This window comes from Rana temporaria, chromosome 6, assembly GCF_905171775.1.
Source record: "Rana temporaria chromosome 6, aRanTem1.1, whole genome shotgun sequence".
In the NCBI taxonomy this organism is placed as follows: Eukaryota; Metazoa; Chordata; class Amphibia; order Anura; family Ranidae; genus Rana; species Rana temporaria.
The window spans coordinates 144,173,814-144,201,316 of record NC_053494.1 but is presented as its reverse complement, the minus strand read 5'-3'; the positions used below and the strand labels follow the sequence as shown (position 1 = coordinate 144,201,316).

Genomic DNA, 27,503 nt, shown 5'->3' with positions numbered 1-27,503 from the left:
CATAGCAGGCCGTCAATCATCTTCCCTCTGCATAGGAACGCCCATTCCCTGCGGGGAGTCTGAAACTTCACTACGGCATTAAACTGTGAGTACGGCGCCAAAAAATAAAATAAAGGCATACTGTAGCTCGCGCTAGTATGCTTGATGGCATGCTAGAAAATGTTTTAGGGTGAACCCCCGCTTTAAGCAGACACGTGGGGGCATCATTCATTTTTAATGACACCCCCATGCATCTGCAAGTGCAGTGCGTTTTCATGCGTGCCAAATCGCAGAGTGCTGCAGCACCATGTGACTTGGTTAGGTGCGATAAAACAAAACAAAAAAGTCAGGAACTTCTTTTCCTGTATTTCTGTAGGTCCAGCAGCCCATTGCAATGAATGGGATGTCTACACACAGAACACAAGTTGCACATGTGATAAACCTTAGGCCTCGTACACACGACCGAGTTACTCGTCGGGCGAAACACATTATTTTCCTCGTCGAGTTCCTTGTTAGGCTTGTCGAGGAACTCGACAAGCTTGCTTTGCGTACACACTGTCAAGACAAAAATCTCCTTGTTCTCAAACGCGGTGACATACAACACATACAACGGCAGGGGAAGTTCAATTTCACTGGCACAACTCTTGGGGCTGGTTTTGCTAATTTCATGTGTTTGCGTGTTAAATAAATGTTTGGCAAGAGACGATTTGCACTTTTCAGTCTGTTACAGCTTTAAAAATGTGTTATCTCAATTACAAATGCTACTTTTACCCCCGTCTCAAACTTTAATCTGAGCAAGCGCGGGTTTCTTAGCATACACACGCTCGAGTTTCGCATCGGAAACCAGCCCGACGAGCCAATTTGAGACTCCCGTCAAGGAAATAGAGAACTTGCTCTCTTTTTTGCTCGTCGAGTTCCTCAACAGTTTTCTCAATGAAAAATGTACACACGACCAGTTTCCTCGGCAAAAAAGCTCTCCCACCAAGTTTCTTGATGGATTCTGCCGAGGAAACTGGTCGTGTGTTCGAGGCCTTAGCCTGACAGTGTGAAGTATGTTTTAAGTATAGTCATAGATTTACTGTGTCTCAAAAACAGCGTAAAACACCATGACAAACCTAGTCATATTTTACCATGTCTCTTTATTTATAGGTGTCCAACCAATTACTTCACAAACTCCAACTTGTTCAATACAAAGACCGAATAACTGGCAGCTACAGCTGTGGTACAAGAAGAAAACTTTCAACAGCTCTTGCCCTCATTGGAAAACCATCAATTCTTCTTCTGGTAAAAAAAAACAATTTTTAAACCACACCTGAGAAGCTACATAGTAACATTAACTGACTGTTATATTTCGAATCTCTTACAAAATGTGCAATTTGTATATAACATTGGTCTATGTTGTATACTTGTTTGAAGTTAGTCACATGTACAAGTTTTAAATTGGTATGGTCGGTACTAATGGTAGAAAACTGGTCCAATTCCTGTGCATATCCTGGTGTGAGCTGCTGTCTTGTTGAGCTGGTTCCCCTATCGGATAGGTTCTGGCCTCGACTGCGCAGGCGCGGTCAGCTGTGGAACTTCACGCCGCAAGGGGCGGAGCACACGCCGCTCTATACTACACGCCGCTCTATACTACGCACCGCAGCAAGGGCCGGAAAAAGGGGTGGAGCCTCATGTGATATTGAGCAGTGCTTTTACTTGCTGCCCCTTGCTGTATAGAGTGGCGTGTAAACAAACAAAAAAAACACTGCTCAATACCACATCTGATCCGTCCCTTGCTGCCCCTTCCTGTTATAGAGCGGCATGAAGAATAAAGCGGCATGTATAACTAAGCATCGGGAGCGAGCGCATCTACAGCTGCCGAACAGCTGTTAAAGCTCAGAGATTTCCGCCGGCTCGGATTGGGCCTGCGCAGTCAAGAGGGAACCATATCGATAGGAGGAACCAGTTCAGCAGAACACCTGATCCTAAGAGTATTTATATGGACAAACAGATCCTCAGATTGAAAAAGCACCTCATCCCATTAATGGTATGTATAAAAAGAGGGAAGTAGGGTACCTGAGGACCCTGGGACTATTATGCGGTGCAAATAGATTGTGAAGGACACAATGGTTTTTAGAAAAATAGAAAAGATTTTTTAATAAAAATTTTAAATAGTACAAAAATATATATAGAGATCAATACAAGACCAGCTGAAGTGTATATCATAGAAACTTCAGTTCCACATAACTTGTTGCAGTTCTCTCTACATGTTTCGCTCGTGAGAGCTTCTTCAGGAGTGATGTTAGAACTGAACTGTAATGGATCAAAAAAGAAATCAATATACAGCAATGGTCATTGCAGAAGCAATAATGAATACAATTCTGTAGAGTTTGTATAAATTAACAAAAAAAAATAAAAACATTTTTTTTTGTGATATGAACTTTTAAAGATAGAAATATCCAAGGAAAATAATAAAGTGGACAATCAATATTGACAATATAGCAGTTCCTAATTATCAAATATTTCAGCAGAAGGGAAGCGCAACAAGAACTTACCTCAACTTGTCAAATTCAAAGTAAAAACACATCAAAATGAGTCAATCAAGTGGATGGAAACCTTCTTCGGATCATCCTAAGAAGATAATTTCAAGATTGATGCACCAAACAGTCCCTGAAAACCATAATCAATATAAAGCTATATAAGGCTCTTTATACTTGAATCATTGTGGGGATGAACTCTCAAGAAAATTTCATAAAAGAAAAATTCATCAATCTTGAAATGATCTTCTTAGGATGATCCGAAGAAGGTTTCCATCCACTTGATTGACTCATTTTGATGTGTTTTTACTTTGAATTTGACAAGTTGAGGTAAGTTCTTGTTGCGCTTCCCTTCTGCTGAAATATTTGATAATTAGGAACTGCTATATTGTCAATATTGATTGTCCACTTTATTATTTTCCTTGGATATTTCTATCTTTAAAATTTCATATCACAAAAAAAAATATTTTTTTTGTTAATTTATACAAACTCTACAGAATTGTATTCATTATTGCTTCTGCAATGACCATTGCTGTATATTGATTTCTTTTTTGATCCATTACAGTTCAGTTCTAACATCACTCCTGAAGAAGCTCTCACGAGTGAAACATGTAGAGAGAACTGCAACAAGTTGTTATGTGGAACTGAAGTTTCTATGTTATACACTTCAGCTGGTCTTGTATTGATCTATATATATATTTTTGTACTATTTAAAAATTTTATTAAAAAATCTTTTCTATTTTTCTAAAAACCATTGTGTCCTTCACAATCTATTTGCACCGCATAATAGTCCCAGGGTCCTCAGGTACCCTACTTCCCTCTTTTTATACATACCTGATCCTAAGAGGCAATGCAAGCAGAGGGCCCAATCTGCCTAGGCTCACATAGAACCTGCTTACCTGCATATACAGAATTAAAGACAATATGGAATAATGGGCCCCATCCTGCAATCTTAGCTGCCTATGCATATATGGTGTGCAATGGGCATTTGCATTATTTGTATTACAGTTGTGTTCCTGGAAATCATGACTGTACCCTATAGTTAAAACAGTTTCATACATCAGTGCTTTGCATGTCTGTTTCTTTATTGATAGCACACATGTTCTAATCACACCCCCATAGAGAGTGGTGGGGAGGGTTTATTCACCCTCGCAATGCAGGGCTCTCTACTGCCATGAATAAAAAAAAAATATCATTGGCTCCCTTAAAGCGGGGTTTCGGCATAATTTTTTTTTTTAAATGAAAAGTTACAATTAATCACATTAAATAGTCCCTAAAACATATTAATAGCTCCCCAATTGTTCCAGAAATCATTGCAAACACTTGCCTTATATCCTCCAGCTCATATTGTAGCCGTATCCATCATATGTGTGGGCATCTGAAGCCCAGTTCCTTTTTCTTCCTGGTTTTTAGGGAGAGGTGCATGCTGGGTGATTTTTAGGCACAGTAATGTCCAGAGACTCCTAGGAAATGAGTGTCATCATTTCCCAGGAGGCAATGGAGTCTTAGGACAGGAAGTTGAACCACCTAGGACCAGGAACTAGGCAGATTACAAAATCTGCCTAGTAACAACCAGATAGAAGTGAGTAAAACATTATTTATTTTTTTACATTAAAAGGCAAGCTGTAAATAGAAAGTTCATTTTTAGGGTGGAACTCCACTTTAAATGTTGTCACTAAGATTACTCTCTTTTTTTGGTTTACCAGGATGAGCCAAGTTCAGGAATGGATCCGAAAACTAAAAGGCATCTCTGGAAGATTATTTCTGAAGAAATTCAGGAAAAATGTGCAGTGGTGCTAACATCTCACAGGTAACTAGTGGGCTGTTTCCATTGTCATTTACAAAGTAGGGTAATGGCACTGTGTTCCATTGCATGATGATAAGGACTCATTCACACCAGCAGCAGAAGCCATTTTAATCACTTGACCTCCAGAAGATCTACCCCCCTTCATGACCAGGCCATTTTTGGCGATACTGCGCTACTTTAACTAACAACTGTGTGGTCGGGCAAGTCTTTTTTTCCGACAACTAGGGCCTTCTTCTTGTGGTATTTGATCACTACTGTGGTGGTGGTTGCGCAATAAACAAAAAAAGACCCATCGTTTTTAAACAAACATTGAATTTTTTTATAAACTTAGGCCAATATGTATTCTGCTACATATTTTTGGTGAAAAAAAAATGCCAATAATCATATATTGATTGGATTGCGGAAAAGTTATATAGCTGGATTCATGTACAGTTACGACGGCGTATCAGTAGATACGCCGTCGTAACTCCGAATCCGCGCCGTCGTACATTTAAGCGTATGCTCAAACTGAGATACGCTTAAATGTTGCCAAGATACGACCGGCGTAAGTCTCCTACACCGTCGTATCTTAGCTGCATATTTACGCTGGCCGCTAGGGGCGTGTACGCTGATTTACGCCTAGAATATGTAAATCAGCAAGATACGCCTATTCACGAACGTACGCTCGACCGTCGCAATAAATATACACCGTTTACGCAAGGCGTTTTCAGGCGTAAAGATAAACCACCAAAAAGATGGCGCAGCCAATGTTGAGTATGGACGTCGGACCAGCGTCATATTTTTCACGTTTTACGTCGTTTGCGTAAGTCGATTCAGAATAGGGCTGGGCGTAGGTTACGTTCACGTCGAAAGCATTGACTATTTGCAACGTGATTTGGAGCATGCGCACTGGGATACGTCCACGGAAGCGCAAATGCGCCGTTCGTTCGAAGCGTCATTTACGTGAGGTCACTGCACTAATGGGATTAAACATCTAGGGCGATCAAAAGGTTAAATGTGTGCTATCCAGTGTTTTGTGCACTGTGTGTGTGGCGTTTTTGCCAAGGGATGTGATGGATTTTAATGCCTGCTTTGCATGAAAAGAAAATTCATCACTTCCCGCCTGTCGGGACAGAGCTCTGTATTGTTTACATATGCAGAGCTCTGCCCAGCCTTTCTCCTTGATGATCTGCAGAGCTTTGTCCAGCCTTTCTCCTTGATGGGAAAAAAACAAGTTGCGCTAAACATTACAAACAACTGGTGTGAACACATATAAAACAAACGTGAATTATAATGATCAATTAAAACGTAACAATCATCATCTAATCATAAAACATGCGAGATAATACATAAAGCCTTCAGCAGGAGTCCATGTATCAAAAGTAATTGAAAACGCTGTGACCAAAATAGAAAGATAAAGTAGAATACTCCTTCACCAGTGAAGAAAAAGAGTCCTCGGAATGTATATCAGATGAATCACCAATACAGAGTGACAACCAGCCAGCTGAAATCCTCCACCGACAAAGCATATAAATCTGCTTACCAGATCCCGGCGGTCCCTTGGTTATAGGGGACCCCAGGTAGCATGAAGATATAAGGGATTGCGAAGCCACAAGCTGGATGGAAACAGCCTATTGGGAATCATCACCTCGTTATATTAATCCCAAGCATTTATGTTCATATTTCATAGATATGGAAAAGAAGAAAAAGGGCCCTCGATCGTGTAAAACCTTTAAAACTTTAATGTAAAAAATTGTACATGCTAAACACTCACAATTTTGCAGTGATTAGAGAGCCTTGTAGTCTGATGTCCCGGCCAGATACATACAGACGAACCCGTCCAAACAGGGAAACCAAGCAGTCCAGGGGGGTGATGCCAAATGTACCGCACGTTCCACCCTACTAGTTTCGCGAGAGATCGCTTCATCAAGGGGCACGGGCGGCACACCGCATCACCCCCCTAAATACCTCCCAGCATAAGATGAGCCTCGGTTCCAGTCCATGTGCGCATGCGCAACTCCCTTACAGAAGAGCCAAATCTTGTTTGGAAGTGTCTCAGGTGGCTCGTGCCCATGCCCTCCACGGCTGAAAAACCAAGCCTCGTAATAAAACTCCACCTACACCCACACCATCTGGGTGGAAGTGAAGGCAATATGATGTGAAAAACAACGGGAAAAGCCGATGGCTTTTACCCAAGAACCAATGAGTGCATGGACCATCCCACCAGTTGTTTGTAATGTTTAGCGCAACTTGTTTTTTTCCCATATTTCTCTCACTGTTTAATGTTACACAGTAAGTTGCAGCTTCACAATTTGCTTCACTAGCAACCACCTTTTTTTCACCTTTCTCCTTGATGATCTGCGTTCAAGGCCGGCACTGGCTGATCAACTTCTGCTGTGACAAATCACAGCAGAAACAGCGCTTGTGCCTCCTATCCGGCAGTGCAGAATCGCATATATATATATATGATTCTGCACAGAACAGCTGCCCTGTAGAAGTAAGGCAGGGTTTTTCACATATGCGACCACGGTTTCAGTGTGGCAGTCTAGTGCATTTCTCTTCATCATTTCAGATATGCATTTTTACCTAAAATTGCACCTGAACCAAACCCAAAAACACACAGGACCCTTTTAAAAACTGCACCACAGCCGTCCGCACATGTGTGAACCTTGAAAGCCAATCACATTCACATGTTATGCAAATTGAATGTGGTTAAAACTGCATCCAGTTGCATATATGTGAACCCAGACTTAATCTGCTATACCAGGGGTCATTAACCCCTGGGCCGCGGCCCACTATCGGGCCATAGCATCTCTAGAGACGGGCCGCGGCAGGCAGAATGGCATTTTAAGGGGGGCGGGTGAGAGAGCCCAGTGTATCAGAGAGGCAGGCAGGCAGATGAGAGAAGCAGGCTGGCGAGCAGAGATGGCCTCATCTCTCTCCGCCCACCTAGCATCACCGCTCTTCCATCCTCACAGTGTGTGAAATGTTGGCGGTGTGGCAGGGAGCAGAGAGATGACATCATCTCCCTCTGCCCGCCTAGCATCACTGCTTTTCCACCCTCAGAGCATGCAGAATTTTGGCGGTGATAGCATCTCTCACAGCCCACCCCGTATCTCTGCTCTCCTGCCCTCACTCAAGAACGACCACTGAACCAGTGCCACCAATGCAATGACAACCCACATCTGATGGCACTGGCAGGTGATTTGGTAAGTGACATTCCTCATCTGGTGGCACTGGCAGGTGGCATGGCAAGTGGCATTCCTCATCTGGTGGCACTGGCAGGTGACATGGCAAGTGGCATTCCTCATCTGGTGGCACTGGCAGGTGACGTGGCAAGTGGCATTCCTCAACTGGTGGCAGGCAGTATGGCAACAGGCATTCCTCAACTAGTGGCAGGCAGCGTGGCAAGTGGCATTCCTCATATGTTGGCAGGCAGCGTGGCAAGTAGCATTCCTCATCTGGTGGCAGGCAGCGTGGCAAGTGACTAGCTGCATCTGGTGGCAGGTGACGTGGCACGTGACACACTCAGGGCTCACACTGATTCTGCATTATGGCGAGTTAAACCATTTCATTTATATTACAATGTTATATAAGAAATAATGCGCTTCAATCATTCTGACACCATACCAACCATGGTGTCGTGATGATTGAAGCGCCAACAGCAGAACACCAGCTAGTGCCACAATAAATTGCCCCTGAAAAATCACTTACACCCCCTGCGGCATACAATGCCATATGGTCGATCAGATATCCTCTATTTATAAAAATAATTATATTAACTAAAGTATGAAGCAGGAGTTAATAACGGAAATCTGCCTTGTTTACAAAAAGGTTGCAAAGTCACGTCTCAGATAAGTATAATGAGGGCATACATATCTAATACCAACTATCTCATTATTGGCTGTGCTAGTGCGCTCTACTCACAGCACACAGTGAATGAGGTATTTTTAAAACAAGGAAGGCAGCTATTTATAAAGCCACGCGATTGTTACAGTACAATGGTACATCAGTGTTTTTTTGTTTCACATCTACCCATTATGAGTTATTGCCAGAACTGTGGATGCAGGGAAAACGAAATCGAACCGTTTAAAAAGTATATTTCTTTGTTCTCTTTTTCTATACGGTTTTGATTCAGCTGCGTTTCCTCGCTCCTTATCTTTTGATTTCTGTTTTATCACCTAATAAGCCTCTCCAGAATCTAAAATTAAAGATCTGGGATTGCATACACGATGTCTTCTCGGAGGATATGGAAGAGTATGTACAAGCGATAATAAATCAGATGGACCCAGCACACTTGCTCTGTTTGATTTAGTGCTGTGATTCCATCACATAATGACTGTACATGTTTTAGTTTTTCCACTGTTTTGTGCACCATATAAAATCTTTCTGCTCTTTACTATAATATGACATATTGAGGTGCACATGTCAAGCTAAAGAAATTGAAAAGTGAGGCGGAAAGGCATTGCTGGGCTGTGTCAATAAATTAAGATGTTTGCTTCAATTTTTCTTTTTATTCTTGGATTGTGAGAATAGGCTGGAGAGCAAATCACTGATAGGAGGTAAGAACGATATCACAAGCGGGAATATGGGGCAGCATACTCAGTAATAGGCTGTCATAACATGGGGCAACGGGCAGGGTAATTGGTTTTTAAGGATGTATAAGAACATAAAGGCATGATGTGAAAGAATTATATACAGTTGTTAGGGGGATTAGAAGGTGCTGGGATATAGAGCAATAACAATAAATGGAACATCATAATGCAGAATTATGTAGTAAAAACAGAATGAGCCATGGTAGGAGAATTGATCCATAACTAAGAAGAAACCACATGAAATTGGTGGTATTTCATTGCTTTTTTGGCTAATTGTGCAATGCTGTGGTAGTCACATGTTGGTGTTATTTTTTCATGGTGATCTATATACAATGGCTTTACTCATTGCTGAAAGAATGTTGTCAGAGTCAATGTCCTTAACCACTTGTTTACTGGGCACATATACCCCCCTTCCTGCCCAGGTGAAATTCTAGCTTTCAGCGCTGTCACGCTTTGAATGAAAATTGCGCGGTCGTGCAATATGACTCCCAAACAAAATTGACGTCCTTTTTTCCCCACAAATTTTGGTGGCATTTGATCATCTCTGTGTTTTTTAATTTGTTGCGCTATAAACAAAAAAAAGAGCAACCATTTTGGAAAAAAAACACAATATTTTTTACTTTTTGCTATAATAAATATCCAGTTTCTTTAAAAAAAAAAAAACGTATTTTTTCTCAGTTTAGGCCGATATGTATTCTTCTACATATTTTTGGTAGAAAAAAAAATCGCAATAAGCGTATGCTGATTGGTTTGCGCAAAAGTTATAGCACCTACAAAATAGGGGATAGAATTATGATATTTTTATTATTATTATTTTTTTTACTAGTAATGGCGGTTATCTGCAATTTTTGTCAGGACTGCGACAATACAGCGGGACCATTCACATTTATACAGTGAACAGTGCTATAAATATGCACTAATTACTGTATAAATGTGACTGGCAGGGAAGGGGTTAACCACTAGGGGGCGATCAAGGGGTTAGTGTGGGACTGACTGGGGGAGGTGACCGATGGTTGTCCCTACGTACAAGGAACACACCATTGGTCTCCTCTCCCTGACAGGATGTGGATCTCTGTGTTTACACACAGAGATACACGTCCCTGTCTCTGTAACTGCCAATCCCGGGTACCTAGCCGACATCGCAGCCGCCAGGCACGCAAATTGGCATCAAAAAGACGCGGCAGACACACGCGCGCGACCCCAAGTGGCCGGGATGAGCCAAGGACGTCAATAGATGGCCTCCCGGCATTGTAGAGCCACCTTGTGGCCGTAATTCTAAAATGGCCGAGATGGCAAGTGGTTAAAGAGGAACTGCAGTCTGTTTACAAAATTTGTAATAAAAACATTTTTGCTATTCTGAAGCTTCCCTCAATCGCGTTGCATATTATTTTATACAGGGCTTTTTTTCAGCAGGAAGTCCAGCTTCTGTGTTTACAAGCGATACCTTATCTCCCAGTAGCTCCAACAGGTCAGATCTCCTGAACAGATCCCACTGAGTGCAGGACAGGGACAAGGGAGATACAGAACAGGTGCCCAGGGTTCAGTGCAGTCATGGGCAGTAGGGGGCACATGGTAGGCTGCACCCTCTGTGGTCTCCATTTTTTCCATGGTGACCAGATGCTGATGCTCCTACTGCATGATCTCCCTTATAAGTGTCTGTAGTATAGTCTAGTAAGCTGGGAGGTACTACAGCCGGATGGATGCTTCAGCTTAATATTGAAACCAAAGTAAGACACGTGGCAAATGCTGAAGCTTTTAAGGAGGGGGCAGAAGATGAGGGCAGTGGAGGGTGTGGTTGTATGCAGAGGGAAGAGCTATTATTTGATGCCATTTGGCAGGTATGTGTGTGTGGCGGGCATGGTTGAGTTCCTTTACCTATTCTCTGAGAAAAAAAGCCCTGATTTTATATAACTGTGGGCAGCTAAACCACTTAAGGACCGAGCCTCTTTCTGAGATTTGGTGTTTACAAGTTAAAACATTTATTTTGCTAGAAAATTACTTAGAAAAAAAATGATTATATATATATATATATATATATATATATATATAATGTTTGGGGGTTCTAACACTCTAGAGAATGAAATGGCGGTCGTTGCAATACTTTTTGTCACAGATTCAAAAATCTGACATAATCATACCGCCAGGGAGGCTATTAGATGGAAAGATGAAAAAATTACTGAAGTTCAGCTTTAATATTTCTTTCTCGCATATGCTACACACAACTTTCTAGATATCCTATTTTGGGCAGGATGGTGACAATTTTCTGGACACCCGATATGGTGAGATGTAGTAATATGGACATAGTTTGGACAATTAGGATCATATGATTGTATGAGTCAGTCTAAAAATCAAATATAAATGCTCCAACATTTTTTAAACAATATTAAAATGTATATTATTTGGTTAATTGTAGACACAAAAAAGTAACAACTTTATTTCTCTTTGCAGCATGGAAGAATGTGAAGCCCTCTGTACAAGATTAGCAATCATGGTGAAGGGGAAGTTTCAGTGCATTGGCTCCTTACAGCACGTAAAGAGCAGGTTAGCATTACATAAATATCTGACAGTTAAATAAACATTTATAACTTGATTCTATTACTAAGGCTGCATAAGCTTCACCCGTTTATAAAGTATATTGTAGTCAACCCTCTTACTTAACCTCTAGGGGCCAGATCCACAAAAGGGATACGATGGCGTATCTACTGATACGCCGTCGTATCCCTGTTTCTATCTTTGGAACTGATCCACAGAATCAGTTTCCAATAGATAGGCAGAAGATCCGACATGTGTAAGAGACGTACACTGTCGGATCTTAGGATGCAGTACCTCGGCCGCCGCTGGGTGCATTTCTCGTCAAAAATGCCGCTTCGGGTATGCAAATTAGCACTTATGGAGATCCACAAAGCTTTTACGCTTCGTTTTTTCTCCGTAAGTATTAGTTTGCAAACGCAAAATTAGGGCTGCTTTTACAAGGCCCAAACTGTTTAGGCCTTGTAAAAAGTAGACCCTTCTATCCCGTGTCGCCGTCTTTTTTTTTTTTAATTATTTTTTTCCCGCCGCAACTCGTATTTTTTTTTACGCCAGTCGCGATTCTCAAAACCCGGCGCAACGTAAAACCGCGCAAAGCACGTCGGGAAAATGATGTTGTGAGCATGCGTAGTACGTCCGGCGCGGGAGTGCGCCTAATTTAAATGGGACTCGCCCCATTTGAATAGGACCGCCTTGCGCCGGCCGGATTTAAGTTACACAGCCGAAAATTTCTAGGTAAGTGCTTTGTGGATCGGGCACTTAGGTAGAAATTTTGCGGCAGTGTAACTTAAATGGGAATATTTAAGTTACGGCGGCTGGCTGTGGATCTGGCCCTTGGTTCCTGCTGCTTTTTAAAAGAGTATGTTTTTTTTTTTTTTATAATCTTACCTTGGTGGATGCAGCATCTGCCCAATGCTGCATCTGTCCCCTGCTGGCTCTAATGCCTTGTACACACCATCACTTTATGTGATGGAAAAAAACGACATTTTCTGTGAAGTAAAAAACTACGTTTTGAAACTTAAATTTTCAAAAACGACGTTGCCTACACACCATAGTTTTTTCACAATGCTCTAGCAAAGCGAGGTTACGTTCACCACTTTTTTCCATTGAAGCTCGCTTCATAACTAGCTTCTGGGCATGCGCGGGTTTAAAAACGTCGTTTGAAACATCATTTTTTTGCTACAACACGGTCAATTTTTGTGAAACAAAAAACGACGTTTTGAAAAACGACACAAAAAATTGAAGCATGCTCATTGTCATTTAAAGTGATGGTGTGTACGCGGCATAACACTGAGAACCAAGTGATCAAACACAGACGATCGCTTGGTTCTCAGAGCAACCTGAGCAGAGAGATTGTGACTTTTGCATGGTCAAAAGTCCGACCGTGTACAAGACATAACACTCCCCTCCTCCCAGACTTACAATGTTGCTGTCCAGATCTGCCCCCTGTGTTCATTCATCCTGGGAGGTGTCTGTATAACAGAGGAGGTGCATTACTGGTCAGATCACCCAAACAGAGGGGGGGGGGGAAGCCTACAAACTAATACAGGCACTGCAGCTAAAGATTTGTAAGCTGCAATATATTACATATTTGGTTTTGGGTTTTAATGCCGCTTCAAGCACAGCACACAGGTGTAAAAAAAAAAAAATCCAAATTCACTTTGAGTAAAATGTATACTTTTTTGGTTTATAAATAAAATATATCCACATCAAAAGTCAGAGAAATAGTGGCATTTGGAGACACGCACTGCTTTGCAGTCTGTCTCAGTGTCCTACAATAATGTATAAGTGAGCAGATAATGACTTTAGAAGCAGTTTGGACTCGTACACGGTTGACGTTACTTAGTGACGCACAGTGCACATACTGTGAACTCTTGACATTTCAGCTGTTGCTGTAAAGCTCTCATCTCTCAGTTTCCGCTTCAAGACCAGACTTATTTTTGAGATACTGAAACCTTTGGGCTTTCACAGTCACATGCAAGGTACATACTGTAATTAGGCTCCATCATATGAATGTTTTTGTCATACATTTAGGTTCGGAAGTGGGTTCACCGTGAAGATGCATCTCAAGGACTCTTCCATCATTATCAAGACAATCACCGACTTTATGCACTTTCATTTTCCAAACACTTATCTAAAGGTACAGCTTAACAAAACTTCTTTTGTTTTACATATTTTCAGAGTCACTTTTTAAAATGCGATATCTATCATGCATATTTTAATAAAAGTTGCATAAAGGTTTGGCCCTACAGAGTTATAGCCATTGTATAAAGCTGTCCATACACTGGAGACTTCATCCAGTTCCTTAGAAACTAGCCAAACTTTGCTTAGTGGTTGGCTCTGCCGCTGCTGCCGGACCCACTCCATTCATAAAAAGTTGAACATTCAACTTCTGTTGAAGGAACCTGTTGGAAAATGTTCAGCGGCATTCAATCAGATTCAGTCCAGGGCTCAAGTCCTGCAGGAACGCGTGGGAACGGAGTTCCTGTACTTTTTTCACAGCAGGAACGCAGTTCCCTTTGCAGGACTAGCGCAGCCGAGCCACCCGAGCCAATCCTTCACTAAGCGGCGATGCCCAGCTCGAGTCACTGTCAGGGGCATGTGAACCTTAGTAATCCTTTATGTTATTGGCTGCTTCCTGTATATGGATTCATCAGGTAGTGTGCGGGTATTCCGTAACTTCCTCGATGCCGCAATGTCTCCTTGGAGCTTTTGTCATTGTTCCCAGGAGACATTGTGGAGGTCTGCCACGAGTTAACGCAGGATTTAGAAAGAACATGCGGTTTAGTAATTATACATATGAGCGTATCATTTATTTTTTTGGTAGGGGAGTGGATCTTGGGTGGGAGTTCCCACACTTTTTTCCCCAGGACTTGACACCTGATTCAGTCACTATTTTGACAGCCAGTGGGGCCAGCTGTCAAAGCAAAAAAAAAAAGATGTCATCAGCTGCATGCACTCTATCTCCTAAACTGTGCAAGATATTCACAGTACCTACAGGTAAGTCTTATTATTGTCTTACCTGTAGGTAGGCTGACTATAGATGTGCATCCCCTAATTTAAATATGACCCACCCTTCCTGTAAAGGCCACACCATTTTCTGTTTAAGACCCGGCCTAAAATTTTAGAGTGTGTACACTAGTTCTGAGAGCCTGGAGGGGGGGGGCAATGGATTCCCTTAATTTGCATAGATTTACTCTCACTTCCTGTCTGGCTATGGGACAGGAAGTGAAGGAAAATTTCTGAAATGGGACAGGGATGGTAAAAAAATAACTGACAGGGGCTATAAACCTCCCTTACTCTTTCCAAAATGAAAAAGAAATGTTGCCTATAGTTCTACTTTAAGCACAAATTTCTGATAATTTCATGGAGAGGACTAAGAAGATATAACCATGCCAGTAGTGCAGAGAAAACATATAGCACAGTGAGGAAGGTTTGTGGTCCAGGCTGATAGGACAGTCAAATTAGAAGCACTGCCCCCCCCCCCCCACAGTTGCATAGCTCCCAACTGTCCCTGATTTGGAGCAATGTCCCTCTGTTCCTCTTTCCTCCTCATTTGTCCCTCATTTTGGTCTGATCTATATAGATGTATATAAAATGCACTTTTTATCTATCAAAAAGTGCTTCCCGATGCTAAAGCTTTCTTCCAATTTCTACATTGCTACATTTGTAAATCCCAAAACCCAATATAGAGGAATAGTACTGTTAAAAAAAAAAAGAAGCACTTGTGGGTTTAACTAATCTTGTTTTTTGTAAATTTCTCCTTTAAGGGGGCGTGACAAGGGGTGTGTCCTATGCTTATGTACTTTTTCTTTTAGGTGTTCCTCATTCCCATCTTCAAAAGTGGGGGGTATGCAGTTGCGGAATGCTGGTCTCCCGCATACCGAAAGCAGTGCGTCCGCTTTATGGGGGTGCTAGACTAATTTGCCTCTCAGCCCAGTCCGCCCCATCAGACTGGCACTACACTAAACAGTGTAGCGCAGGCTGGCGGGGACTCTTTCCATGCTGCCCCCCTGCAAAGTGCTGTCCTAGGCCTGGGCCTTGTTGGCTTAGGCCAGGATACAGCGCTGCCTGTAGGTACAAGTGGTGGTACAGAGTTTACTACCATTTTAAAGGAGATTAGGTCTGAATTGGTTTTGGCATCTACCATAGTGTTTGTTGACACAGTGTAAAGGGATTTTCTGCAGACTATAAGTGCAGTGAGTTAATATCCCCATGGGAGATTGCAAAATAATGTTACAATACTCTGGTCATGATTATGCAATCTAATGGATATGAAACACCATGCATTTTCCATTAAATGTTAGCCTTGATGCTTCACAAACAGCTTGAAACATAGCATATAATTATAGTTTAAGCAACTTATAACCACCCCTCCTGGAAAGGGGTATGTAAAGGATTTTCGAAGGACTTCTAATAATAGTTATTTACAGCTCATGTGGTTCCCATCTGGCTAGAGGATAATGAGAGTTGTAGTTTGAAAACAGGTGGAAAGTGATAGGCTGTTGGAGCAGTCAAAGCACTTCTCCCTGAGCTTGTTCTCATAACGATGCTCTCCCAGCAATTGCTGCCAAAACAAATATCCTACTTTGACATTGCCTAGAGCCGTGCCTGCTCATTGGAAGCGTAGAAAGAAAAACTGTGTGCTGCAATACATCTTAATAATTCTGGACAGGTTTTCCAGTATTGGATGAAACAATGTTGATCACTTAATTACTAACTCATGATGCAATTTCATTTGCCCTACCTTAGTCTCCTGGATAATGGACCGCAGACAGTTAAAATGTTTCTGAATAAGAAGAAAATAGGAGCTAGAAAAATTTTCAACAATAATGCCTCACGATAATTCCTTTAAACATTATTTTCTAGTTTAAATCAATGGCCCTATATCTGTCCCTAGCTCTCGTTTTTTGAGGATAACAAGTCTTCTGACTAAACAAGCTGTGTTTTCGCTGAATATAAAAAAAAAGAAAAGGAAAAATCCTTCTGCAATGCAAAAGGTTTATTCAGAACAAAAGATTATTGTTTGCTTTAAGGAAAATGATTCTCTTCTGCACTGTAAATAACATGTTTGAACAGATGATGATCCACTGTGTATAAAGCACTGGACTGTAAGAGAATAGCGTATGCGATTTGATGCTGAAACAGAGAAAAATTACATTTCTTTAGATTAGCTATTCAAGCTGAAATTCACTGTGTTTTAGGAGTGTATTTTTTAAAAGGATAAGTGTACTTTTAGCACAGGGCTTGTTATCACTCATTCCTGCAAAAAAAAAAAGAAGAAAACAGAACGAAGAGGCTCTTTGTGACAACAACTGTAGGATTAAAATACAGCTGCCTGCAGCCTCCTAGTGTCTGGTTCCCAAGCGACAATTAAAATCTTTTAAAAGTTAAGGGGAAGTGAAAGGAATAGTCAAAAAGGAGGGGAATCCTTTCTTAGGCCAGGTTCACACTTATGTATTTTTTAGTGCGTTTTCAGCTTTGCAGAAACACTGTACAGTCCATTTAGCATGGTTTCCAATGGGACATGTTCACATTTTATGGAAAGGGCCAGGGACTTTTTTCTGGTTTTTGGTTCCATAGACTTCAATGGATTAAAAATGTGTATTGAAAAACACAAAATGCACCTGCAATGTGCAAACTGCAACCTGCATAGGTGTGAATCCAGTCTAAGGCTGGATTCACACTGGTGCGACGCGACTGCCGATCTGACTTTTCTCTGCAACATCGGTCCTACTTCCATCCGACTTGAATGAGCAGGATACGACTTTACTCCGAATTTGAGATAGTCAGACTTGTCCTTTTGGCCAATCAAAACAATTCTCAGTGTGACGTAAATTCCTTTTCCTGCTGCTGTGATCACCATGTCGGATGTCACAAGTCGGATGGTTAGGACGAGAATCTGACTTTGATCCGACTTCAATGATATTGAATGGGCTGAAAATGGACAAATTTAGTGCAGGAACTTTTTTCAAAGTCGGACCGACTGTAACCAGTTAAGACGGGTCTCATAGGGAACCATTGATTTGTACACGTCATGCGACATGTGCTCCCAAAGTCAGAGCGTATGTTGCACCAGTGTGAACAAGGCCTTTGCCTGTGCAGTGTATGAAAACTGCTTCTATGTGTCCTCCACCCTACTCAGCAGAGGCGGCTGGTGGTATATTTTTGTGGGGGCAAACAATGCACCCACAGCCACCCCCCGGTCGGTCAGGTCACCCCACCGGGTAAGTTGGTCAACAGCCCCGCACTTGCCCCGTCTAGGTCTAGGTCTCGGGCAGCGCTTCTTCCAGGCGAATGGCAGCGGCTTCCCCTGCATCTCCTTCTCCTCGTAATCATAGGGGCTTCCACCGTGCGTCTACTCCCTCCTCCTCCTAGGCCAATAAGATAATTTCTCCTTTCGGCCAATCAGGAAACAGGTCTCAGGACCTGGGTGGGCTCGAGGCACAGTGCTCTTTTGAAGCCTATTAGAGCCTCTGGCTCTAATCATGTGCTACACAAAAAAAAACATTGAAATCCATGTGTCTAGCTCCCTGCAGATTAGGGGGACGGATGCATTGGATAGGGGGGTGGTGCCCCTGTGCCTTGCATTATGGCCGCCACTGCTACTCAGTATGATTTATGGTATTTTCTTAAAGCATAAGGTAGTCATGTCTCAGTAGTTGACATAGTCTCATGCCGCATACACACCATCACTTTATGTGATGAAAAAAAACGACATTTTCTGTGAAGTAAAAAACTACGTTTTTGAAACTTCAATTTTCAAAGACGAAGTTGCCTACACACCATCGTTTTTTCACAATGCTCTAGCAAAGCGAGGTTACGTTCACCACTTTTTTCCTTTGAAGCTCGCTTCATAACTAGCTTCTGGGCATGCGCGGGTTTAAAAACGTCGTTTTAAACGTCGTTTTTTGCTACACACGGTCAATTTCTGTGAAACAAAAAACGACGTTTTGAAAAACGACACATAAAATTGAAGCATGCTTCAATTTTTTTTGTCGTTTTTCACAAGACATAAAACAACGTTTTCCCCCACACACGGTCATTTAAATTGACGTTTTTAAAAATGTCGTTTTTTTTCATCACATAAAGTGATGGTGTGTACGCGGCATTATAAGTTGACTTTAAAAACTCATTCTTAGAGCTCCATTTGTGCCTTTTTGAAAAATTTTGAATGTATTTTAAAAGATACTTGTATGTATGCATGTATATAAAAAATGTTCTATTTTTTTCTGAATAGGATCACCACTTCACCATGGCAGAGTACCATGTCCCTATGTCTGTAGGAGGAGTCGCCTGTATATTTGACCTTCTCGAGGCTAATAAAACAGCCTTGAACATCATTAACTTTTCAGTCAGTCAAACAACTCTGGATGAGGTACACTGAAAAATATTTTCTAATGTTTTTTTATATATAATATAGATGTGCTTATCTCCTAACTTGCACAGCGACAGGCATTTTGCTAAAAATTATAGTTCGCAGAAATTAAAAATATTTGCTCATATTTCCTACTAATAATAAATAAAGTGCAACGCTTACAAAATAATAAAATATTAAATGACACATCAATCACAAAATACCACCTACCTTTGTGTATGACTATAGAAATTAAAATAAAAAAATGGATCAGATTATAAACTAGTATAAATATAAAACACATATTTAAAAGATAAATGGAAAAATAATGTACAATCCAATAAGTGAAAACCAAAGTGAAAAAGTGTTGATAATTGAAAATGACAATCACAGTACTTGTATATAAACTATGTGAGATTTCCCACAGTGACCTCACACCAAAATGCAGGTCACACAATTTAGAATGTGAATAAGAACCGTGATTGTGATTTTCGATTATCACAATTTTTTCACTTTGATTTAAACTCATTTGATTGCACATTATTTTTACATTTATATTCTACATACAGTGCATCCGGAAAGTATTCACAGTGCTTCACTTTTTTCACCTTTTGTTATGTTACATCCTTATTGAAAAATTTATTAAATTCATGATTTTCTTAAAAATTCTACAAACAATATCCCATAATGACAATATGAAAGAAGTTTGTTTGAAATCTTTGCAAATATATATATATATATATATATAAAATAAAAATCACATGTACATGAGTATTCACAGCCTTTGCTCGATACTTTGTTGAAGCACCTTCAGCACCAATTACAGCCTCAAGTCTTTTTGAGTATGATGCTACAAGCTTAGCACACCTATTTTTGGGCAATTTCTCCCATACTTCTTTGCAGGACCTCTCAAGCTCTATCAGGTTGGATGGGTCGGTGCACAGCCATTTTCAAATCTCTCCAGGGATAGGGTTCAAGTCTGGGCTCTGGCTGGGCCACTCAAGGACATTCACAGGGTTGTCCCGTCGTCACTCCTTTGTTATCTTGGCTGTGTGCTTAGGGTCCTGTAGAAAGATGAACCCTCTCCCCAAGCTGGACCAGGTTTTCATCAAGGATTTCTCTGTACATTGCTGCATTCATCTTTACCCTGATCCTGACTAGTCAACCACTTCCTAAAGCTAAAAAACATCCTCACAGCATGATGCTGCCACCGGCATGCTTGACTGTAGGGATGGGTGGTGCTTGGTTTCCTCCAAACATGACACTTGCCATTCAGGCCAAAGAGTTCAATCATTGTTTCATCAGACCAGAAAATGTTCTCATGATCTGAGAGTCCTTCAGGTGCCTTTTGGCTCCAGGGGGGCTATTGTGTGCCTTTTGCTGAGGAGTGGCTTCCATCTGGCCACTCTACCATACAGGTCTGCAGATGATTGTTCTTCTGGAAGGTTCTCCTCACTCCACAGAGACATGCTGGGGCTCTATCAGTGTCCATTGGGTTCTTGGTCACTCCCTGACCAAGACCCTTCTCCCCCTGATCACTCAGTTTGGCCGGGCCGCCCGCTCTAGAAAAAGTCCTGGTGATTCCAAAATTCTTCCATTTACGGATGATGGAGGCCACTGTGCTCATTGGGACCTTCAATGCTGCAAAACAAATTCTGTACCCTTCCCCAGATCTGTGCCTCGATAAAATCCTGCCTCGGAGGTCTACAGACAACTCCTTGGACTTCATGGCTTGGTTTGCTCTGTGACATGCACTGTTAACTGTGGGACCTTATATAGGTCCTTTCCAAATCATGTCCAATCAACTGAATATTTGGTATTTTGTGATTGATGTGTCATTTCTGAGAACCTTTGAGAGTGCTGCACTTAATTATTACTATGTGATTGTTGTGAGAATCACAAGAAAGTGGGAGCTGCTCTTATCTGATATTTTTGTTGGTTTGTAGAAAGTAAGCAGCACAGGTTGTTTTTTGTATACAACATATTTCATACTGGTCAAATGATAATGTAGTTTGATAAACTGAGGTGACAACAGGTATGTTATATTTTATATCACTCAGCCCTATTAGTAGCAAAGAGGTCCTAATTAAAATGAAGACATTCATCTATCGAGTTTAATCTCTTCCAACTCTAGCAGCTTTGGTTCAGAAAAAACGCAAAATAAATATACCAGTCAGCTTTTAGGTGCATACATGATCAAGGTGCCATTGGACATATTGTACAGTGTATATATAGCTGAGAGCAAGTTTATTTAGGGCCTACAGTACCTCTGACCTCCATAAAAGTGATTATGGTGTTGCCTGGTTTTTCATTATTTATTGCATTTAGGACAAAAAAAATTAAAAGTTTAAGAGAAATTCAGTTTTATGTAGTCGGCCAAATATGAAATATTACATATGAAAACTTAAAATGTACCCTTTCCAGCCAGCAGATAGAGCTCTATGCTCCCTTTCACATGTTTACTGTGATAATCGGACTGTTTTCCCTCAAGTTTACAGATCTCAGTAGCTGAAGCTTTAATTACTGACATTTGAATTGTCTCATCTCTCCTCCCATTCCCTCTCCTACTGCTCAGCAGAGAGAAGTTGTCTAAAAGCAAACAGATTCTCCTATTTCTTTAGATTTTTCATAATGCTCTTTGACACCAGTGTTATGTGTGAACTCTGTTACATAGGTTTTATAAAAATCAGCAGATAAAAAAATGACATTTGCTCCAAAACTATTGTGATTCTTTTTGAGAGGTACATACAGTATAAGAAACACAGATTTCCTGGGGCAACTGAAGACCTTTCATGTAGGGCTATAAATAGATTATTCTTCGTGTTACTACTTTTCTGTTTCCAACAATTAAATATGACCAATTGCCTAGTCAAGACCTTGTGTTATATACAAAAAAACACTATGCAAAGTACAGTAAGATATAGCAAATCTGATTGGTTGCTTTGGGTTAGTGCCTCATGACTTTGAAAGTGCTGTAATACTATTTTTCTCTAATTTGCCCTTTTATTTTTTTCTAGGTTTTCATCAACTTTGCTCAGGCCCAGACAACCCCTGATAATTCCAGTCTCGGCAGTGGTAGCAGCCAGGACTTACGGGTGGTGGTTGCATAAAGATTCTACAGATTGAATGTTCCTTAAAAACCTCTCAGGGGATATCAGCATCAAAAAAATTAAGAATTAAGCACTTTATGAAGACAAGGTCACCCAAAGAGACAAACCTAAATGTGATTAATCATGACCATCACTCTCCTTTAACAACAAACGTCTATATGTATATTTTTTTATGTAGGCATTGTAAGTCTGTGATCATTTTGATAAAACTGCCTTACTGAAATGTAGTAATGGTTTCCATGATAGTGCCATATTCAGAATGACAGTCATGACATTTCTAAACAGAAAGAAAATGCAATTTATAGAAACAGATGAATCTTTTATTGATGAACTCAGAGCTAGATATATAAGGTGACATGAACATATATTGGCTCTTAAATTCTGTCTTGCTGTTCAGTGGTCAAAAATGTACATTTAAAGATACTATTAAACCAAGACGATGAGAGAGATAAAGTCCAATAATAGAAGATTTATTTAACAGACTCTTCATTGCTGCAAGCAGAAGAGGATACGATTGTTTACATTTTTTCTAAATGTTTGCTAGAATAGAAAAATTAATTTTGCCAAGTCTTTAAAATGTTTATCTGGACTGTATGCATCCATGCCTTTTTTTTACACATATTTATGCACTTGGGCTGTTGGACTGCGCTTAAAGCATATCTAAACATAAAAACAAACAGTTAGTATAATACAACCTACCAGTCCTGGCTGCATTGGTTTTATATATATTTGGCTTTTTTTTCCCTTTATGTTCACCTGGTGATCCTGCCAGTAACACACTTCCTTGTCTTAGAGTGGCTACACTCACTGCTCCACTGTATCTATGGAGGAGCAATGTACCCTCTTTAAAAGACAACAGCACTGCCAACCTGTGGAGAGGGCAGTGTTAGATAGACTAGTGAATTTAGATGGATTCTACGTGCTTGGCTAACAAATTAAAGCATGACTCCAGTTAACACTTTTTAAGCAGTTATAAAAGCACATCTGTTGGTGTTAAATGGTTTGCCTCAACACTACACCTTTTCTGTACAGCTTGGTCCGGTAAAGGTTGTTTAAAAATAACAAACAGGTTCAACAGGTAATAAAACTATGTCACTAGTAACTACTGACAGACTGCATCATATATGCCATTTTGCCCAAAGTTTCACTTTATAAATTGGCACTGCATGGAAAGTCCACAACTGTTTATGTATTTGCACTATTTCCAAATATAGTATAATAATGACTAGGTACAAAAAAAAAAAAAAAGCAGCATCTACATTTGCTGTTACTTGACTGATTAAGGATGAACAACCCATAAGAGCTCCCGCGGGCTGCAATTGTTGTGAGATACACCTGTGCTCATTGCCAGCCCTACCAGATGGATAGTCTGTGTATAAATATGATATCTCTAACTAGTCGTAGGAACCCTTCTTACATGAGTGCTGAATTATGAGGGCACCGATTTCTTCCCCAGAAGAATGAACTGAACAGCATTAACCAGGCACGTCTATGTGTGGCACTTACCCTCATGTTGTATGTTTTGTCTCTGCTGCCTATTGATTTGCACTGCTCTCCAAGAAGGTCCCACTGCTGAGAGAGAAAATGTCAGGAATGCTGCACAAATATAATTCATTGGTCAGCAATTATCGGTCTCAGAATTTTTTTTTTAATCATCATGATAAGAGTTAACATACTCTATTAAGGCTTAATATACCCTTTGGTGAACTGCATTATTTGTCTATGTGCATTCAGTACTAGCCCTGCAAAAGTGGTGCAACAACAATGCTGGAACACAATGATGTGTCTAATGGGTACCCAGAATTTTTGTAAAAATATTAAAATTAAGAAAACAAATGCAGTTAAAAAGAAAATAGATATAACTATGTTCTACTACCAAAGATTTATTGTTTTAATTGTGTACTCCATAGTATACATATATTTGTAAAGATATACCTTGTTACTGGTCTTTCAATTTCAGTCATTTTCTATTTAATGATTGTACCAAATAAAAGAAAAAATGGTGCTAGTGTTTAGCATTTTGAATGCAATTTTTGTGCACATTTAAGATGATAATACTGTAAGAAGTTGAAAAAAATATATGTGTAATTAAGTTTCTGTGATTTGATTCTGCCATCACTACCACTAAACTAATTTATTTAAACTTTTTACGTGACCTTTTTAAAAGGCATCCAACTGATGCCAGGAAGAAAAGCACTTAATTTTGCTGAAAATTCACTAATTATTATACAGAACTATATTCCATTTTAGAAGATTTGCTTTGTAATATTTTCAGTAAAATGAAAAAACTGAAACATTTTCAATAAAATTTAACATATTCAATGTCTTTATTTCCCAACGTTTTTATTTTCTTTATTCTTAAAAGCCATTGATTAAAATGGCAAATGCAGTGACACAAGGACTTTCACCGTGAGCAGCAACAAATATTTTCAAGACAGGCATACTTATTTATAAATTATGTTAACAGTGCCATTGTTGTCCTTTTAAAAACAAGAATGGCTTTTTAAAAGCAAAATGTTTACAATAAATGTTTTCTGTTACCTGGTTGTTCTCTTTTCATTTTGTAGATTTGATTATTCAATTCTGACACATAACTGGCAACAAGTAGAATAGAATATAAAATTATATATATATATATATATATATATATATATATATATATATAAAAAATCTGTGGCGGCTGGTGGTTTATTTGGGGGGGGGGGGGTCAAACAAGCGGCAGGGGCACCTCACCCCTCCCGCTGTTTGCCAGTTGGTCCCGCACTTGCTCTATCTAGGGGGGAGGCAAGCAGCGGGCAGTGTGCAGCGGCTCCTTGGCCTCTCCTCCATGGCAGCTTCCAGCGTGCAGCTCCTCCCCTCCTTCTAGGCGTCCAATAGGATTATCTATCCTTTCAGCCAATCGGGTGATGGGTGTCAGAAACCCACTTTAGGATACAACGGTGTAAGACACTTACACCGCTCGTATCTGAGCCTAATTTAAGCGTATCTGGTTACCAGAATAGGATCAGTGATACAATAGAGAATATTCATTTGCTGTTATAACACTCTTGGGAGGGCTATGAGCGAATAAGATACATTTTGGAGTTGGTGGCAATCATTAAATTGTTGTAAATCTGAGCATGTGCATCGTTTCATACAAGATATTTTTATATACAATATTTAAAAGAGATGTATGGACAAACCATTTAAACATTTACTTTTGTTCTCATGTGACCTAGAGACGGCTGATAACAGGCTAGTGCTCGCTATCAGCTGATTGGGCCGAGTATAGGAAGGATATAGGTATAGGAAGGATCCCCATAATGTTGTTGGGATCCATCTATCTGCTTGACTGGCAGCTGGCTCCCACTTTCAGCACACAGCTGAGAGTTGCCTGATCCATGGAGGTAATCACTCAGGTCTTGGAGCCAGCTGCAATGTCACACAGATGCTGCAGCATGGAGCCAAGTATACAAAATATGTTTGGTTTTTGGATAATTTTCCACAAATTTAAAATTTCGTGTACATTCATATTCTGGAAGATAAGGATGTAGCAACAGGGGCAGAAAGTCCTGAAAGTGTTGTTCCTAGCTTCAGTAATACAGCATCTATATATCAGAATGGAGATGCTATTTCAACACAAGACGGGGTACTAGAGAGTATATTTCTTTACAATTCTTGCACCTCTGCTCAAATTTAAAAGTACACACGACCGGTTTTCCTGCCAGGAAAACTGCAGGGTGAGCTTTTGGCCGGGAAAACTGGCCGTGTGTATGCTTCCTCGCAGTTTTTCCGACAGGAAAACTGCCAGAAATCCCAGCAGGAAAATAGAGAACCAACTCTCTATTTTTCCGCCGGGGTTCCCAGCGGTTTTAAACCCGGCAGTTTTCCTATGGGGAAACACTGCAAGGGAGCATACACACGGTCGGGATTCCCGGCCAAAGCTCTCCCCACAGTTTTCCCGACGGGAAAACCTCTCGCGTGTACACGTGAAACTTACCGAGCAGGTTCTCAGGTTTCCCGTCGTGTGTACAGGGCCTAAGAGGTGGTGACAGAGTCTCATTGCAGACATTTTTTATAAATGGGTAGCTAGATTAAATGTACATTTTTTTGCTTACTTAGAGTTCAGCTTCAAAGTTGAATATACCTTACTGATGCTTAGGAAAGATTTGAAGCTGCTGGAAATACTGGGTTCTCTGACCGTTTCTGGTGCTGATAAGCCCTGTAACTGCCCATACAAAACACCAAATGGCACAAAAATATGCTTGAAAAAAATCAGCAATAAGTCCTGAAAAAAAACCAGGAGGTGGTTAAAACAGTCTTAGCAATGGTAACTGAGTGTAGGGTAGATGATCATTCTTCACCCCCAGTGAAAGGCTGTGCCTAAAATGCACTAGTTAAGTGGAGAGCAAAACTGCAGGCTATAAAAAATAAATAGTGCAACCAATAGCCCTGATTTAGAGTAAGGAGGATGTCACAAACTATGGGCCCTAACAGCAGTTTACTAGACACTAGTAGGTGGATTCAGAAAGACTTAGGCTGGCGTATCAGTAGATACGCCAGCCTAAGTCTGAATGTGCGCCGGCGCTAATTTAAGCGTATTCTGGTAACCAGATACGCTTAAATTAGGCTCAGATACGAGCGGTGTAAGTGTCTTACACCGTTGTATCCTAAAGTGTATTTTGTAGGCTAACCGCTAGGTGGCGCTTCTATTGCGGTCGGCGTAGAATATGTAAATCACTAGATACGCCTATTCACGAACGTACGCCCGACTGACGCAGTACAGATACGCCGTTTACGTAACGCATTATCAGGCCTAAAGTTATTTCATCAAATAGCGTACTTAGCCGCAATGCACACTGGGATATGTACACAAACGGCGCATGCGCCGTTCCAAAAAAACGTCAATCACGTCAGGTCAACCCAAATTAACATAAAACACGCCCCCTCAGCCTATTTTGAATTAGGCGCGCTTACGCCCGCCGCATTTACGCTACGCCACCGTAACTTAGCAGGCAAGTACTTTGTGAATCATGTACTTGCCTCGCTATCTTACGGCGGCGTAGTGTAAACACGATACACTATGCCGCCGCAAGAATAAGCCTGCCTACCTGAATCTAGCTATAGGTACCCATTAGCCAGCGAGTAAAAACTATCAGAGTCTGTTGTCATTGGGATCCTTTAAAATTAATGGTAGGATGCCCAATCCACAAGGTAAAATTATCTTTGCAAAGTGTCCAAAAAAACAACCAGTAAAATGATTTAGTGTTCCTCCTTAACTACTTGCCGACCAGCCGCCGCAGTTCTACGGCGGCAGGTCGGCTCCCCTGCGCGAGAGCCGTAGCTCTACGTCGCCTCGCAAAGCAGGCACTAGGGGCGCGTGCGCCCCCGCTTGTCCCTGATCCTGACGCGCATGCCCGGCAGGTGTGATCATCGCCGGGCACCCGCGATCGCTCGTTACAGAGCAAGAACCGGGATCTGTGTGTGTAAACACACAGGGCCAGATTCACGTGGAATCGCGGCGGCGTAACGTATCCTAGATACGTTACACCGCCGCAATTTTTCATCGCAAGTGCCTGATTCACCAAGCACTTGCGATGAAAACTACGCCGGCGGCCTCCGGCGCAAGGCGGGTCAATTTAAATGGGC

The 27,503-nt window shown here is 41.0% G+C and overlaps 1 protein-coding gene across 1 annotated transcript in view; it reads left to right on the top strand.

Annotated features, from left to right (window-relative positions):
• The window catches only part of ABCA12 (ATP binding cassette subfamily A member 12), a 292,157-nt gene extending 267,742 nt beyond the window's left edge, over positions 1–24,415 (top strand). The window contains exons 53-58 of the mRNA XM_040357483.1: positions 1,129–1,263; positions 4,205–4,308; positions 11,328–11,420; positions 13,443–13,548; positions 18,649–18,786; positions 21,783–24,415. Coding sequence (XP_040213417.1) covers positions 1,129–1,263; positions 4,205–4,308; positions 11,328–11,420; positions 13,443–13,548; positions 18,649–18,786; positions 21,783–21,875 — 669 coding nt within the window. The 3' untranslated portion in view covers positions 21,876–24,415. The remainder of the gene's footprint in view (positions 1–1,128; positions 1,264–4,204; positions 4,309–11,327; positions 11,421–13,442; positions 13,549–18,648; positions 18,787–21,782) is intronic.
• The last annotated feature ends 3,088 nt before the right edge of the window (positions 24,416–27,503 follow it).